A 16,825-nucleotide genomic window follows, 5' to 3' on the forward strand; every position below is an offset into this window, starting at 1 on the left:
GGTCGACACGTGTGGATCTCGGGCAACTGACTTACGCTTTTCAGAAGGAGACTGGTTATTCTGTTGACGTTGATTGGTTGTCGCAAGGACCTCACAGCTGGCCCCACTCTGTGCTCTGTATAAGTCAGTGAGGATGGTGACAGCCGGGGTCCTACGCAAACTTTTTCACAAAAACGGTCTTGATCAAGGTGAGAGCGAGGCTGTCGTTTCATGGCGAGGGTGTGAGCGACAGTTCCTCTCGATCGGGAAGCATTGTCTCCAGCGAGCTCCCAGGACGAAAGACTGCACAACTTGTGGCTTAAGAAACCAAGGTAGCAGATGTATATATAAAGAACGAAAGCGATGTTTACTTGGAACCATATGTGTTTACTATTTCAGCTGACAGCCACTGACCTATTACTTTTGAGGCAATGACCATGCATTCGAGAATCCCAACTTGCATTAACACTAACTACCATTATCAGCCAGCCTCGTGTACCAAGCCCACCCGGATAACCACAACATTGAAGACTGCGACCGTCAAATCAGCCGTATCCAGGATCAGAGTCTTCCTTGCTACTCCCAAGACTTCGGCTCGACTGCCAAGACGCTGAGACGCGGAAATCGGCAAATGCAGCGAGCGTCAATGGCTAGCGGGTGACGTCGATCTCCACCCTCGTCTTGGCTTTCCATCGCGACCGCGTGGTGTATGTACAGTTTCGTGGAGGTTGAGACCTGGGAAACCAATCCTTTCCCAAGCTTTTGCTACTTATCAGTACGACGCTGGGCTTACTGACGAACAAAAAAATCCCGCCCGTAATACTGGAGTCACGTTGGCGCAGTCTTCGGGGATGGCGTCTCGGCGCGACGCACGTTGAGTTCATTGCCAAGCGGCAAAACTGCACCAACATACCATTCCCGAACCCACCACCATCACCCTGTGCTCACCAGGCCGCCGACCAGCTCCCAGCTCTCTGGTTTTTGCCATTGCGCAATCAAATGTTGCAGTTCCCATATTGATCGATCTGCATGTACTTGGCCTGGCGTTGCCTCTCCCTTACCTAAGGTGAGAGACTCGCGAGGATGGATGTCCGTACAAAAAGGTGTGCCCAGCCCAGGACAACCCGCGCGGCCGGTTCCCCACGGGCGCGTTTCTCTCTCTATCTCCCTCTTTAGTAACTCGTACCTACAAAGTGCTCCCTCTCCTGCATTGCGCTTTTATTTAACCTTATTTCTTAACCATTCTTGGTGTCCCCCGTGGGTATATGTGAGTGATATGCGCCTGCAGTAATACTTCGCCCCCACGACCTACCCACCTCCCGACCCAGATCCAGCCCCAGCCTGGGCGAGGTAGAAAAAGGAGGGTTGATACTTTTTAACTTGGTCTCGAAAACCATGGGGCTCCTCCAATCCGTCAAGAAGGCCGGCAACTGGCTGCTCCCGCCGCCGTCCAAGTCGTCGGACGACGGGCGCGACCAGTGGCCCTCGCGCGCCGCCTTCCTGCTGGCGGCCATGGGCGGGTGCGCGGGGCAGGGCAACCTGCTGCGCTACCCGTCGGTCGTGTACAACAACTACGGCCTGCAGTGGTTCATCCCCTACTTGTTAGCGGTGTTCGTCATCGCCATCCCCGCCCTCATCCTCGAGATCTCCGTCGGCCAGGCCTACCGCGGCGGTACTGTTGTTGCCTTCCACAACGTGCACCGCCGCCTCAAGGGCGTGGGGCTGGGCCCCGTGTTTGTGAGCTTCATCGTCGTGCAGTACTTTACGGTCAATCTGGCATGGATCATGAACTACTTCCGCAACTCCTTCACGAGCCCCCTGCCCTGGGAGGGCCGCCTCAACGACTTTTATAATAATGACGTCGTGGCCAACCCGGACCCGATCGCGGGCAGCCTTTCGCCGGACGGAAGCTCGGTGTTGGCGTTTACGCAGTACCCCAACACCAAGCTCATCGGCGAGACGGTGGCGTGGAGCATCTTCATCTGGTTCCTGATCTGGGTCTCCATCTTCCGGGGCGTCGGGCTCACGGGCCGCGTCGTCTACTTCACCATGGGCCTGCCCATCTGCACCACGATCATCCTGGTCGGCCGCGCCCTCTCGCTCGACAACGCGCGCGAGGGCGTGAAGCTGCTCTGGGCCACGTGGCGGTCCGACCAGCTGGCGGACGGGACCGTCTGGCAGACGGCCGTGGGCCAGGTCTTCTTCTCGACGGGCATCGGGTTCGGGTACTTTACGTCGTACGCGTCGTACAACGCCAAGCACTCCAACGCCGTCATGGACGCGCTCCTCATCTGCGGCAGCAACGTGCTGTTCGAGAACTTTGCCGCGTTCGCCGTCTTCGGCGTCGTCGGGTTCCTGCGCCGCTGGCCGCAGGAGGGGAGCGGCTCGGCGCGTTCGTGGTCGGGTTTTTGACGTTGCCCGAGGCCGTGATCCAGATGCCCGGCGCCAACTTCTGGGCCGTCCTGCTGTTTTTCACGCTGGTGGTCCTGGGCTTCAGCTCCGCGTTCGTCATGCTCGATGCCACGGCGACGCTGCTGGTGGACTCGGGCATCAAGTACTCGCGCCCCGTCATCGTGACGTTCCTGACGGTCCTGTCGTTCCTCATGTGCCTGCCCTACTGCACCGAGTTCGGGTACTACTTGTTGGACGGCATCGACCGCTGGATCAACAACGTCGCCCTCATCTTCGTCGTCTGGGCCGAGGTCGTCAGCGCCACCACCGTCTACCGCTGCGACGACGTCGTCGCCCAGACGGGCCGGCCCGCGTTCCTCGTGTACAACCTCGGATACCTCGGCGGGCAGGTCGTCGGCGTCGCGGTCGCGCATGGGACGGGCCGGCCCGAGTTCGGCGCGGCGGCGGGGATCGGGCTCTACGTGGCCTGCTGCGTGGTTTCGACGGCGCTGGCGGCGGCGAAGTTGACGCCGGTCGTGCCGGTGCCTGGGGTCCTGGGGAGGAGTAAGATCACGAGCAAGTTCTGGTTCTTGGCGTTCTACTCGGTAAGCAACACCTTTCCCTTTCTTTCTTTCTTTCTTTCTTTCTTTATTTCTTTCTTTCTTTTAGTCCCCTCGCAATTTGCTAACAGATCCGGCGTGAACAGGGCAACCAGCTCCGCCGCGACCTCAACGTCGTCGTCGGCGGCGGCCGCAACTGGCGCATCCCGGCCTTCCTGCCCGTGCTGCTGCGGTACGTGAGCGGGCCCATCCTGGCCATCATCTTCAGCTTTGCGTACCCGGAGTTCTACACGCTGCGGCACGACCCCTTGATGATCACGGGGTTCGCGCTGGCGCACGTCGGCATGGTGCTGGTCCTCGCGGGCTGCGTGGCGCCGCGGTACTACGACAAGCTGATCCCGCGGCATCGACGTATCGAGGGGACCGAGGCGACGGTGCCGGGCGAGACGAGGGGGAGGTTGCGGGGCGGGATGGGTTGCCGCGCCGTGGGGGTGATGGGGATAGTGGGGAGGCGGGGTTGGGGGAGGGGCGGAGTCGGAGCCTGTCTCGTCGCATGAGAAGCCGCCTTCGGTGTACTAGAACCACCAGGCCATCATGGCGTCCCTGGCTGCTGGGGCTATATGGCGCCAGGAGGTGCGAATGGAGAGGACGGGCCGAGGAACACACGGTGTGTTGCCTCTTTTAATTATTCGAACGAAGAAGGCAAACGGGGACATTGGCGGTCGGGCGGGCGGTAGTTAGATTCTTGTCCGTAGTGATTTCCCTCCTTCTTTTGTGTGTGTGTGTATGTGTGTGTTGGTCGTGCGTGACGCTGGTTCTGTTTCCCCCGCCCCCCCCCCCGATCCGGCCATGCCATGCCATGCCGGTCCTTACCTCCCTTCTCTCAACCGCGAAGCTCGTAAAGCGCAACCAGTCATGCCTAGCCGGTTTGTTATGGTAGTCTTGTAGCTTAGCCGCTACCTACTTTGGCCGTGGTAATTACTACGGTAGGTGTGCCTGTAATAGTTAACCTTGCATCGTCCCTGTGGTGCAGTCGACGGAGAGTCGAGAGCAATACCGCCAGGGGGGATTGGTAAGGGGTGATATGATATAGCACTAATCGCTGTGTCAACAAGTCTGCCGGGCCTGGCCTTCAATGCGGCGGCCACTCGCTTTTAAATACCAAGGGATTTGGAGACGATAGCGGTGGAGGCAGCGGTACCATGTACACGTACTGCCTTCTGCCCCCCGAGGCTCGGTTGCCGTGTCCCTATTCCAAACTGCAATGAAGGAACCCCCCCTTGCGCCACCATTAACCCCCTTTCTTCCGAGTCATCCCCGTCAAGAAAGACTGCGACGGGAGATGGCGAATCTGCCGCAGCCTGTGGCACCTGTTATCGTCTTTCCAAACCACTGGGGATTTCAACGTATGTACTACTATCTCCTTGCCAACCCGACGACGACGACGAAGCAGCGGCCATCGCGGGCGACAAGACCACAGTGCTAATGAATTCTTCATCATCAGAATAGACGCCTGCAGCATTTGATGCTCTGCCTCAACCTCGGACCAGGCTTGGAGAAGAAGCAGAAGAAGCAGAGGTTTTCAAAACCCCGATCGCGGCGGATTCTGCGACGATCTCGCAAATATGTTGGTCCCGAGTAACCCAAGACGCGTGGATTCGCCGCATGGCCCTCACGCTCGGCGTGGTCAACACCATGGAGCCGGTCGGATCCACCATCATGTTCATATTGCTACTTGAGTCCCTGGTTACTTCGCATCTGTATGCTTGCCCAAGGCGGTGTGGATACTTTGCGACGCATTAATAACGTGTCGATGCATCAAAAGGGCCAATTCAACATAGCGTGGAAAGACAGGAGAAACATGTTTGACATTGATGGATATTGGGATGAAGTGACTTTTTGCAAACCGATCAGTCATATGATCATCGATAGTGAACTCGAAATCGTCCTAGGGACAACTCAGCAGTAGAGCACGATCATGAAAAAGACCAAGAAAACCAGACAGCTGATCAAGATGTTCCATTGCAGTAATCGCACAAGTCACGAAAAGGGAGGTGGTTACTTGGCCAAATTCGTAGATATTTCAAACCCAGTTGTTGCCGATTTCTTCAATCTCTCCGACTTGCCAAGCTGGGAAATAGACAAGAAAGATCCCGACAGAACTGACGACACAGAGAGGCCCAAATAAAAACACCGTATCTCGTGTTGCTGTTGTGTATTTCGGTGTTGTTATCTTCAAAAACCTGCCCTTGGATGATGATGAAAACGAACAAAAAAGAAAACACAAAAACGGGGATCAACCATGACAACTCCTGACAGACTCCGAAAACAGAAGAAACCATGCTCAAGACCGATCTCAGATCAGTCCAGCCCTGGCGGCCTCGCCGCCGCCATCCTCAACGACATCCTCCATCCTCTGCTTGCCCTTGCCGAGACCGCCATCACCGACGCCCATGCGGCGGGCCACGTATCGCTGGGCGACGATGCCGACGCTTAGGCTGAGGGCCTCTTCCACCCACTCGGCCACCCACTCGCGGGGATCAACCCCGCCGCTCTCCACAATCTCCCGGATCTCGTCGGGCACGTTCATCAGGTCGTGGAAGCCCTGCTGGGCCTCGGACTCGCCGCTGGCAGGGGTGAGCGGGCTGGCCGCATCCAGCCAACGGATCCACTTGGCCGGGACGTTCTGGCTGACGGTGCTGTAGGTAATCTCGTGGACAGGGTCGAACACGTAGATGGCGAAGCAGATCTGCGCATCGCTGGATTCGTCGGCCACGGGGCTCTCGGCCTTCTCCTTCTCGCCGGCCGTGCTGCCGGTGAAGAGAGCATCGTCGGCTTCGACCGTGATCGCCTGGACAGCAAGGAAGATATCACTGGTGCGGACGGGGTTGCTATCGTCGACCGGCTCTAGGGCACGCTTCTGAGCTTCCGCAATTCCTCCGTCGGCGGAGAAGTAGTCGTGCGCATAGCTCTCAGCCGAGACTCGGCAAAGTTTCGTACCCTCGACCAGACCCTTGATGGTGCCAAGATCACGAGGGATGTCGACCTGCCGCCACCATGGCCCGTCGCGCCAACCGGCCGAAGAGGCCGAGCCTCGGTAGTGGGCGTCTGAGGGACGTCGGGCCGTGCTTTCGTGGCCGCGTTGCACAACCAACAAGTCACCACCTTCAACCTGAGACATTACACGGCTGAAGACACCATAGACCAATGGGTCCAGCGAGGGGTAGCCCACGAGATCATGTGTAATGTGAATGAGAAGGCGCTCGTGCGACGAAATGGGGGCGCAAGAGTATGCAGGATGTTGGTAAAAGTGGGTAGAGCTCGGTGTCGTAGTTCGTCGCCTAGAATAGGAGCTTCGTTAGCCAAGAGTCATACGAGCATTGCGACGAAACGAAGAGAGCCGGTAGCAGAGTTCAACAAGACTATATGGGGTAGGCATGATATTGGGAAAGGCGATCCAGAGCTTTGTGATGCGGGCGCAGATGCAAGGCAGAAAGCACCAGCAATTGCACTTGCGCTCCACGCTAAAATTCGGGCAAGAAATCAAACATGGGAAGAAACTCACCATAGCCCCGGATAACATCGACATTGCCACGGACGGACTCCAGGTACTTCTTCGCATCCTCGTTGTGCTGGATGTCCTTGTAGACAACTTCGGCCTGTTTTATCGCGGCCGAGGCAGTAGCGGTGGCAGTCGCAAAGATGCCACCCCACCATCCGCCGCCAGCAGCGGGAGCGGCATTCTGCTCGACGGTGCCCTTCTTCTCGGCATCTTGGAGGTCGGAGCTCGTGGCGCTCGGGGTGAAGCTCGCGTGCAGCGAACGCGCGCTGTCGACCGATTTGCGGGGTAGGTTTGCTGCTGCTGCTGCCGTTGCGGGTTTGTCCTCGGACTGGCGACCTGGAGGGGGCGTTTGCGTGCTCGTTCGCTTGGAGCCGGCCGAGTCCTTGATGCGCGGCGTGTGCGGTCGAGCGGGCTGGTCGCCCAGCTGGTTCTCTAGCTCGGCCAAGATGTCCTTGTCCTTCTCTGCTTGGTCGGCTCGGACCTTGGAGGCGGCGGTCTTGGGCTTGGGGTGGTTCTTCTTGGGGCCGCTGTCGTCTCCGAGCGAGGAGAAGAGCTCGTCGAGCTCGTTGTCGGTCTTGGTCTTCTTGGAAGCCATGGCGAACTACCAGAAAAGTGGTGCGTCTATGGGGTGTGCGCTCTGTGCAATGCTAGATGATTAGCTAAGTAGCTGACAATGGATGCAGTTGCGTTGGCTGGCACGATGATTCGACTCTTTCCGACCAATGGCGCTTCGTGGGCGGGGAAGAAATCCGAGGAATAGCGAAGACGCAATGGTAACGAGGACGAAGACTCATGAGATGCTTGTAGCTCACGAGACCTCCAAGTGGGAAGGATGGGTTTCGCAAGGTTGGGGCAACCTCCAACGAGGAAGCGGGCATGGGGACTTGAAGCTACACACCTCTTGATCAAGGGTATCTGGCTGGGCCTGCACGGACGCAAGACAGGTGCTCAATAGATAATACTGTTCGTTCAAAGTGCGTAGCAGCGGCGTTGAGGTTGAGTTAAGGTAGAAGTAGTGCAAGTCGTCCAGACAGACGGTCGAAGTGAAGCTTCGTCGTCTTTGAGCAGACGTCCGTTCGATCGTCACAAGTTCCACGGAGAGCTACGTATGCGCCCTGTCCAAATCCCATGCATGCAACCCGCAAGGGGAAATGGGGGCTGCCAGACGGGCCCCATAAACGGAATGGTCGCGCTTCTGGCCGCTTTGATTGGTCGGCAGGGCTTGCCAGAAGGCTCGCTAGGCCTCTTCCGGCCTGGCCTGGGCATGCTGGCTCGCTGGAACCTCGACTGGAACCCCCCAAGACGGGGTCCCACTCGGAAGCGTCAGCGATGACTGGCTGAGGAGAGCCTAGAGGGCCCTGCTTTACAAGCCTGCTGGGAGGAAAAACTTGGGGCGTGTGGCTGGTGGAGTGCCACTCCCTGCTTGCTGTGCTGGAACCTCCAAAAATTGACCCTGCGCCTGGTGCTTGATTGAATAGATTGATTGTGAGATGAATAAGAAGCAGGAGACGACGAACAACACGACGCTATATGACGCCGTTCGCATACAATAGCAGCATCCTTAAACCGCTTCACATTGTTGCTGCGGTTGTACAGATTGCCTTTCTGCCCAGCCTGGGATTTTGGCTCCGGTCCATCAGCTTATTTCCTCTCATACGTCTTATTGAATCTTGGGAGCATCTTGTCGCCAGACTGACTGACTTGCCCCCAAATTCGGCCGAAGGGCTGCTTCTCTTGTCTTCATCATCCAGCCAGCCGCCGACTCACTCGGCAACCACCACCTTCCTGCTTCTACGCGCCTCTTCTCCATAGAGAGTAAGATCAAACTCTCCAGAATCCAGTAGCTGAACTTGGCCGGCGCCCGTTGCTCGTGTGTCCATGCCGCTCCCTTTCTGATGTAAGGTATGTCTGTATGCGTGTTAAGCCGCATAACAATACCATGTCACGAGACCTAACCTCTTCAATACAGCCGCCGGAAAACGCAAATCGGCTCATAGATCACGCCTCATTGTCCCATCTACTGTAAGTGGTGATTCAATCCGTCTCCTCCAGCCCCGGCCATTGCAATGTTTCCGGGTGATCCCGTTTCATCCTGCGGCTTTCAAACCCTCTGCCCAGCACCAACATACAACACGTCAGCCTTCCATATCCGGCCATTACACAAGCGCCTGGAAATATTTTCTACACGCACATCTGCCGACTTGCTGTGCGGCGCTCGATTTGCATCTCATTTTTCTACACTGCTCTCTATTCTGCAGCCTTATACTCTGCATCCTGCGTCTAATCCCGGCCAGCCAGGAGTTGTTTTCGCACGTTCATCCGAGCGGCTGTACTAACCTGTCATCTTTGCCCTCACAGACAAGTTGCCAGCGGCACCCTTTCTTCTCTCTATTGCCTTGCGCGAGCGCATCAGCAAACACCCGAAACCTCATTATACCCCATCCCATTATTTTCTCTTTTGCGCATCTCGCTGGTTCGGCGTCGACACCTGGCGTTGCCCGCCTCCTGGTTTTCCCTGACGTCCTGCCAATCCCCTAGTTGGCTCAATTTTGGGGGTGTACCCACTTACATAATAATCTCCGACCCTCTCTCTGACTTGTAACCTTCTTTGTGGTCGACTTGCAGCCTCTTGGACGGGGTTACAATACGTGCCCAACAACAGCGCCAATTGTTGCACTCCTTCAGATGGATTCGCCAAACAGTCAGCGTGCAAGAGCTCGCTTTTCGGGCCGCAAGCGTCACACTCTTCCTGCTTCTTCACATCGTCGCTCGGAATCTTCAGAAAACCTTGCCACTGAGACCCTGGCACCAGCAGCAGCCATGGCTCCGTCATCTTCCTTCACCTTTGAGACCCCCAGCCCGTCCAACGCCAGAGGTACTCGCACCCGGCCCAGGAATCTGGACCCCGTCGCTGCCTCTCCCGATGACGCCGGCAGCAAGGGCGGGCGCTCTCTCCGCAAGAGAACCCGTATTGACTACTCATTTGACCAAGTGGATAACGCCGTTGAGGAGGCCACCGCTTCCAAGGCCACTCCCACTACTACACGCTCACTGAAGAAGCGCAAGACGGATGTGCCTCTTTCCGGTGAGGTGTTTGATGATGAATCCGAGCCCCGTGTCAAGCGCCGGGCGTCGGAGCAGCCTGCCAAGTCAGCATCCAGGCGTGCCCAGCCGCGCAAGACAACGCTGGATCCCCAACCATTCGTCGCAGAGCAGCTCGAGGAGGATGTGCCTGTCCAAGACACTATTGAGGTCGGAGGCCACCACAGTGAGGTGTCGGACGAATCGTTCCACCAGCGCACCAACTCCAGTTCTTCTCATACTGGGTCTGCGGGGCCGCTATCTCACATGATACATGAAGAAGAAGAGCCTCAAGAAAAGCCAGAGGATGCACCCGTATCTAATGCCGCTCCCACCATACTTCCTTCGGAGACCAAGGTGGATACCAAGACGGAGTCCGCACCTGAACCAACGTCACAGGCTACAGAATTGCATCAACCCAAGATCGAGGCCGACGAGCCTCCTGATGTCCAGGTGCAAGATGTTGGAACCTCGGGAGCTATGTCTGCGGAGAAGGATGAAGTTAAGCCACAGGAGATACCTGAGGAGGAACCCGCAACTGGACCTGCGGAGACTTTCGACGAGAAGCCCAAAGAGAAGCTCGAAGAGAGGTCCGAGGTGATTGAGAAGGCTCAGGAGCAACCCGAGGAGCGACAACCAGAGAAGCCGGAGGAGATTCTTGAAGAGAAGCCCACCGTAAAGTCCGTGGAGCAGACTCCTGAGGTCTCCACTGAGACGCCTGCTGAGGTGTCTGTTGAGAAGCCTGCCGAGACACCTAGCGAGAAGCTTGCTGAGGATCCTGTTGAGAAACTTGCTGAAAAGCCTACGAAGGAACCTACCAAGGAACCTACCGCAGAGCCAACCGAGCAACCTACTGAAGAACCTACTGAAGAACCTACTGAGGAGCCTATTAAGGAGCCTAGCGAGGAACAAACTGAGGAAGCCACGGAGGAATCGGCGGAGAAACCGACAGAGGAACCGACTAAGGAACCGACAGAGGAACCGACAGAGGAACCTGCTGAGGAACCTACCGAGGAACCTACCGAGGAACCTACCGAGGAACCTACCGAGGAACCGACTGCGGAGCCTACCGAGAACCTTGAGCGGCAGTCAGAGGAGCACCTCGAAGCCAAGTCCGAGGTCAAGCCCAAGGAGAGTCCGAAGGAGCAACCCGAAGAAGAACACAAGGTGACACCGGAAGAGAAGCCCGTCGAGAAATCAGAGGACCAGCCGGAGGGGACATCACTTGGCAAGCCACAGGAAAAACAGATCAAGGCAGAACTGAAGACACTACTGGTTAAGAAGAAGTCTCCAGTTAAGCCTACAGTCGAAAAGGAAGTGAACAAAGGCCCCTACGCCTATCTGACACCGTATATTGAGGGCTCTAAAGTCATGTACCCCGCAATTGCGGAGGAGGTTGTCGAGCCGGAGGTTATACATGAGGCACCGGAGGATCTTGAAGTTGTCGATGAAGTCGGCGATGAAGATACACCAGTCGGGACTCCTGCCGCAACGACCAGTAACTCGCCTGCCCCCGAAGCCGAGGTCTTGGCAGTCCAGCCTCCTGCCAAGAAACAATATCAGTTTAAGCAACCACGGCCAGCATCGGATCTCACGAGTCTCTTTGATGACCTCGATTCACTGAACGAGGTGGATCTGTATGACCGCCTGGCGGCCGTCAACAATGTTCTCGTGGCTTGGCAGGAAGAGTGGGGCCGTCTCCGGAAGATCGTTGACGACGAAGACAACGCGGTCAAGTATCAAGCGGAAGAGGCAGCTTTCTTACAACGTGAGAAGATGGCATTGAGCAAGGATCCTGATGCGATGCCCCTTCGCAAGGATTACCAGGTCAAGGGCATTCGAGCTCCCAAGGAAGACTCGACGGTTCTGTATGCTCGACAGCAAGATCGGGTCATGGCGTCCGCATATCTCTTCGAATACGACGATCGGGACTCCAAGATCGGCATGCAGGACCCGATAGGTCAACGACGTGGTGTCGGAAAGGGCAGATTACGCGACAGGCCCAAGCAGACAGCCAAGGCCGCCGAAATCGACGACGTCAACCCTAACGTGGTGCATGGCAAACGGACAAGGAAGCCCACCAACTTGTTTGGTGATATGGAAGCTACCAGCAGGAGCTCCACGCCTGTTCCAACGCAACCACCGACTAAGCGGCGCCGGGGACGACAGAACGGCGAAGAGAATGGCGAACCACACCTCTCCTTTAGTTCGCAACCGGAACCTGCTGTCGAGGAGACACCCAAGAAGCGTGGCCGCGGCGGACGGCCAAAGAAGAACCCACCCACTTCCATACCAGAAGACCCTTCTACGGAGAATGAGGCTCAGCCGGATCCTGAAGAGGTTGAAGAGAGGCCGAGCCGGAAGCGGAGGCGCAAGGCATTCCATGATGAGGACTACGTTGCCAATGATAGCAACGAGCCCGAGGTCACCACAGGACGATCTGCTCGTGCCCGACGCAACTCACGACTTACTGAAGTACCCACCGGGTCCTTCTACAGCACTGCTACATCTATACCCTCGACACAAGGTCACGACGACACTCGGCCGAACACGTCTTCCTCAACAGCCACGGCTTCGACTACCGTGTCTACGTACGGCCTTCGGGAAAAGCGCCAGAAGAAGTTCTCCCTTGACGAGGACGATGGGGATTTCGAAGAGAACGGGGACCAACGCAAGCCCAAGCGCGTTCGTCGTGCATCGAAGAAAACACAAGTCAACGACTTCACCGAACCTGTCAGCCACCGCCCCGAACCAGCTCAGGAACCGACACCTGAACCGTCTGTGCCCGCGCCCAAGCTGACCAAGATCAAGATCAAGAACTTCAACGGCAACACCGGGAGCTTCACCACGGCCGTGCCTCCTCCGCCCACCAGCCATCCCAGCAGCGTGCCGGCGAGCAACGGGCCCGGGCCAGTGCAGCTGAACAACGCCCAAGGTCCGCCCAACGGCAACGCAGCCCCCGCTCATGGTTCCGAGGCGCCTAAAGACTATGGGTCTATGACGAAATCGGAGAAGATGTCTGCATCCATGAAAGGTATGATGATCACTACTAACTGCACTGTCTATTCCTGGGCTTTCTTACTGACATTTGAAATAGCACGGTGGGCTTCTGGTTCCATGTCACCTGCGGTGGCCAAGCGCCGAGCGACGCTTGCTGCGAAGAAGGCCGCAGCGAAAACACCGATCCCGGAATTTCATCCCGGCGCGGTTTTCCAACAACACAGGGCCAACCATCCGCACCCTCAGTGATTAGCACATGGCTCATTGCTTGATTGTGTTGGATGCCTTGACGTGGCGGCGCCTAGCAATCATGTTGGTGCAAGGCGCGACGGCGTATATGAGGAGGGAGAAGGGAGAAGACGACACATGCCAGGGTCAGCTTCTCTTGCGTGGCATTTAGCGCACACACACGTGTGATACTTGACTGAAATTGTAACAATCACCACGATGATGCCTCTCGGATTGGGGAGGCTTATTGATTGAGGTGTACACGCCAACACATACATTGGCGAACATGGAAGCGAGCAGGCGTGGAAACAGCGGAAACGACATATTTGCATACAGGTACATTGAGACATACCCAAGGTACATACATGATCTGGCCGACATTTGGAATTTTTTTCACTTGAACATTGGGGGCCTACGACCTACCTACAGCGAAAGGAATTACTATTACTACATGATCAGGTTATGGGAAAAAAGATTATCGTTAGAAGAATTACTTGTAATAATACGCGCAAGAGACAATAATGGTTTCTTGATGGAAAACTTGGACTTGGTGTTTTTGCTTCGGGGTTACTGTGATTTAGCTTTTTGTGGTGCGTTTCATCGGCTGTTGAGAATAGCGACAGTGCTCCCGACATGAGGTTCCTAGCACCGTACGCTTCGGAAGGAATGCTACTAATGAATGCACTGGACGTCGAGTTTGGAAACGGTCAGTTGGTCGTATTTGTCCGTGGACACACATCGTATCGCCGTCCCTCCTCCTCCCAATGCAAAACGAGGTTTGGAGGCGCAAGCAATTTCTGCCAATTGTTCGGTGGACGACGGCTCGACACGGAGGGCCGGCGAGTGGGATTACCGATGGCACGACACGACCTTATCGATGGGATGCCACCACCACAGTAACGAGGCTGGAAGGGACTTGAGTAGATCAATTGGGGCTCGTGTGTGAAGTGGCGAAATACGATCTCCTTCCACGGTGATTGCTTATATTCACACTTGGACCGTTCAATACCTCAAGATCTTTTTCATGTTGCCAATTGGCTCTCCCAGCCGCGTACGCCAACATAGTACTGTATCCCAGCTGGGCGAGTGGCAAAACATGCATAACCTACATACTTACCTACGCAGCATCAATGAATACAATGATGCGACGTGCCTAAATCTACATGTGCATACCCTCTAGGGTTTGGCATCTCATGGTCTTTGGAGGGGAAGCTCCAATATAACAAGAAACCAGCCACGCTTCAGAGATGAGCAGTAGACGAGTGCGCAACCAGGAGGCAGCCAGCCCGCCAGCCTCTATCCCCTTCAACCTGGGCATCTAAACACGCGAACCCGTTGAAGATTGACAGAGGATTTTGTACGGTCCATAGATGTACACGTGTGGTCCCGGTCGAGGGACACACTTTATCAAATCGAGCAACGAACATCGCATGGACTTATCAGTCATTAACCTAGCGACATCATAGACTGATATCGTATCATCAAGATAGGTTACTCAAGCTCATTCTCATTGAGGGCAAAAAAGACCATTCCGACTGGTCTTAGTGAGCCTCTGCCCGAACTTGAATGTGATGAAACACGTACCGGGCAACAGCCCTGACCCAAACCAAATCGCAGACCTCCCTTTCTATGACACGATGTACACGTCTAACAAGATAGCACCAAATTCGGCCGTAGGGATCCAATGACCGTATCTGCTACTCCGCTACTCTGCTTGCTTCTTGTTACCTGACCCCACAGGGAGATGGCCAGTCGCCCACCTACGTGTAGGGTCTGAAGTACTTACTAAACGAATCAGCGAAGGGTCTACCGGCAGTTGCAGTGTCGCTAGGTGTCAAGATGGGCCATTCCTCGCGCGCACGCACTCCCTTGAAGTACTATCACTCTCACTTGCAAGGGGGACGATGGAGACCGAACGGGCGATGGCAACATTCTGTGACACATAGCGTGAAGACATTGGTCCTCGACAACATCGACTGCCATCTATCTCATTAGCATTTGGCATGGCAATGCTTCTGACTGGCCCACGCAGCATCATAACCTTCGAGGACAGAGGGCTGACATAAAGCTCAGTTATCTCCAACGCTGCGCCAACCAGACCCATCTTCACGCCAAGAGTTTACACGCAGCATAGCATGGCAAAGAGGGAGGAACAGTAACTTGGTCAAATAAGTCATCAATCGGAACTGAATCTTTTTCTTATTAGATTCAGGATGGCATGTATGGTATGATGTGTCTTTCCTTTACGCCATGAGCCCAAATGCAAAGCCTGCCAGATCATCACTTTTTAACCCTCCCCGCCCTTCAATCTACATCACCTGGAGAGAAGTGGCTGGCCCATCTAGATTAGATGGCGGTCATTCGGGTGTCCCAAATCGTATGACATGAAGGTTTGTTCCCCAACGCTTGTCCGCAAATGCTACGTTCTTGTAACTTCTTTTCCTTTACATGACGACACCGGAGTTGCTGGCAATACGCTGTCATGGCTGTTAGTCGAGTTGACTTGATTGGGAAACTCCCAGAGCGAAGAATGGTATAACTTACGGGCCACAGCTCAGCAGCCTCCTTACCAACGGGTCCAGTGATGGCGGAACCCTTCATCTCACCCTTAGGGTTGACGATGACACCGGCGTTGTCCTCGAAGTACAGGAAGACACCGTCGAATCGCTTCCAGGGCTTGGACTGGCGGACGATAACGGCGGGGTGGACCTTCTTGCGGAGCTCGGGCTTTCCCTTCTTGACGGTGGCCATGACCATGTCACCGACACCACCGGCGGGCAGGCGGTTCAGGCGGGCACCGATACCCTTGACTGAGATGATGTACAGGTTGCGGGCACCGGAGTTGTCGGCGCAGTTCATGATGGCACCGACGGGGAGACCGAGGGTCATCTCTGTAGAAGAATCAGGTTAGTAGGAGATTCCGAAGCCCAGTGGAGCCTTGGTATCTGAGGAGCTCATGTGAATCTGCTGCTGCTGCTGCTGCTCCGTGCTGAAATCCACGCGCCGGGTGATCGGAAGTCTGGTGACGAATCGCCAGGTCCTTGGAAAATTCGATTAAGTCGGTCGCCAGATCCCAAGTTCGAAAACCACAGCATCAACGGCCGGGACAGAGCGATCCCATTTCTACCACAGTGGCGACACTGGTAGCAGGAAATAGTATGCTTTGCTCCAAAAAAGAGGCAACCGTGTATCATGTCACTGCCACAGCCGTTGACACAAGCTTTCAACACCGTGGTTTCGCAAGATCGTTGTCGAGGGCGTCTGTGTCTTTCGTACTTGATTCGTAATGTCAGATGGGAGAGCGAGCAGGTATCGAATAATTTCCACGCACGGAAATGGGCGATCGCGAATTGATTTCGACTTCCACGGGAGGTAGTAAACGGCGCCCGGAATGTAATCTCCCAGCACAGCGCACGCAGCAGTGACAGCAGATTCACAATACCTGCACAAATTTCACCAAGGCATCGAGGATGGGGAGACGAACTAAGCTTGCCACCAGGGGCACCACGGCTAGAGAACAATTTGTTAGCTTGACGTTCCGGTAATTTCGTCGAAAATCCTGTGCGAAGAGCGTCCAGTCCAGTCCAAGTCGAGCATCAATTGTCGCAGCCATGGCGTGTCGGCAGGCTTCAGAAATCCATCTCGTCAAGCATGTGTCGCCCAGGATTCAGCTAGTTCGTGGATGGCATCCGTTCAGGGAATCGACAGTCGAGAGTGTCGTTGCAGCGTTCGCATTCCTCGCCGGCCAGACCCCACCATTCCCATGTCTTCCAAAAATTTCGTCGCTCGGTTGATGCTCGTCGGTTTGGACAGGACGCTTCTCGCACGGGACAGGCAGTCGAACAGAAAAACACAGGACTTACGAAAGCTTGGCCATTGCTGCGGGTTAATATGCGACTCGGTACTAAGTGGTGGTGTCGGTCGTGTCGTGAATTGGACAATCGGTCGGAGATGGAAAATTGTCACGATGTTGGGGAATTTCGGGACTAGAGTGAGGGCAGCTTGTCCGCCGTAATTTTTTGTC

The 16,825-nt window shown here is 55.6% G+C and overlaps 5 protein-coding genes across 5 annotated transcripts; 3 read left to right on the forward strand and 2 right to left on the reverse strand.

Annotated features, from left to right (window-relative positions):
* Positions 1-1,374: 1,374 nt before the first annotated feature.
* PG997_011898 (SNF-domain-containing protein) lies at positions 1,375-2,391 on the forward strand (the record flags this gene model as incomplete). The annotated part of the gene is made up of 1 exon (XM_066816213.1): positions 1,375-2,391. One exon carries the CDS (start codon positions 1,375-1,377, stop codon positions 2,389-2,391), a length of 1,017 nt encoding a protein of 338 aa, XP_066661905.1.
* Positions 2,392-2,414: 23 nt separating this feature from the next.
* On the forward strand, positions 2,415-3,487 carry PG997_011899 (sodium-dependent noradrenaline transporter; the record flags this gene model as incomplete). The annotated part of the gene is made up of 2 exons (XM_066816214.1): positions 2,415-2,975; positions 3,077-3,487. The coding sequence occupies 2 exons, from the start codon at positions 2,415-2,417 to the stop codon at positions 3,485-3,487; spliced, it is 972 nt and encodes a 323-aa protein (XP_066661906.1).
* Positions 3,488-5,286: 1,799 nt separating this feature from the next.
* PG997_011900 (uncharacterized protein) lies at positions 5,287-7,087 on the reverse strand (the record flags this gene model as incomplete). The annotated part of the gene is made up of 2 exons (XM_066816215.1): positions 5,287-6,283; positions 6,480-7,087. The coding sequence occupies 2 exons, from the start codon at positions 7,085-7,087 to the stop codon at positions 5,287-5,289; spliced, it is 1,605 nt and encodes a 534-aa protein (XP_066661907.1).
* Positions 7,088-9,312: 2,225 nt separating this feature from the next.
* Positions 9,313-12,822, forward strand: PG997_011901 (uncharacterized protein; the record flags this gene model as incomplete). The annotated part of the gene is made up of 1 exon (XM_066816216.1): positions 9,313-12,822. The coding sequence occupies one exon, from the start codon at positions 9,313-9,315 to the stop codon at positions 12,820-12,822; it is 3,510 nt and encodes a 1,169-aa protein (XP_066661908.1).
* Positions 12,823-15,245: 2,423 nt separating this feature from the next.
* PG997_011902 (60S ribosomal protein uL14) lies at positions 15,246-16,678 on the reverse strand (the record flags this gene model as incomplete). Its single annotated transcript, XM_066816217.1, has 4 exons — positions 15,246-15,278; positions 15,346-15,692; positions 16,286-16,311; positions 16,665-16,678. 4 exons carry the CDS (start codon positions 16,676-16,678, stop codon positions 15,246-15,248), a joined length of 420 nt encoding a protein of 139 aa, XP_066661909.1.
* Positions 16,679-16,825: the final 147 nt, after the last annotated feature.

The sequence above is a fragment of the Apiospora hydei genome, assembly GCF_038363865.1.
Source record: "Apiospora hydei strain CBS 114990 chromosome Unknown utg000009l_segment0_segment0, whole genome shotgun sequence".
NCBI classification, from domain to species: domain Eukaryota; kingdom Fungi; phylum Ascomycota; class Sordariomycetes; order Amphisphaeriales; family Apiosporaceae; genus Apiospora; species Apiospora hydei.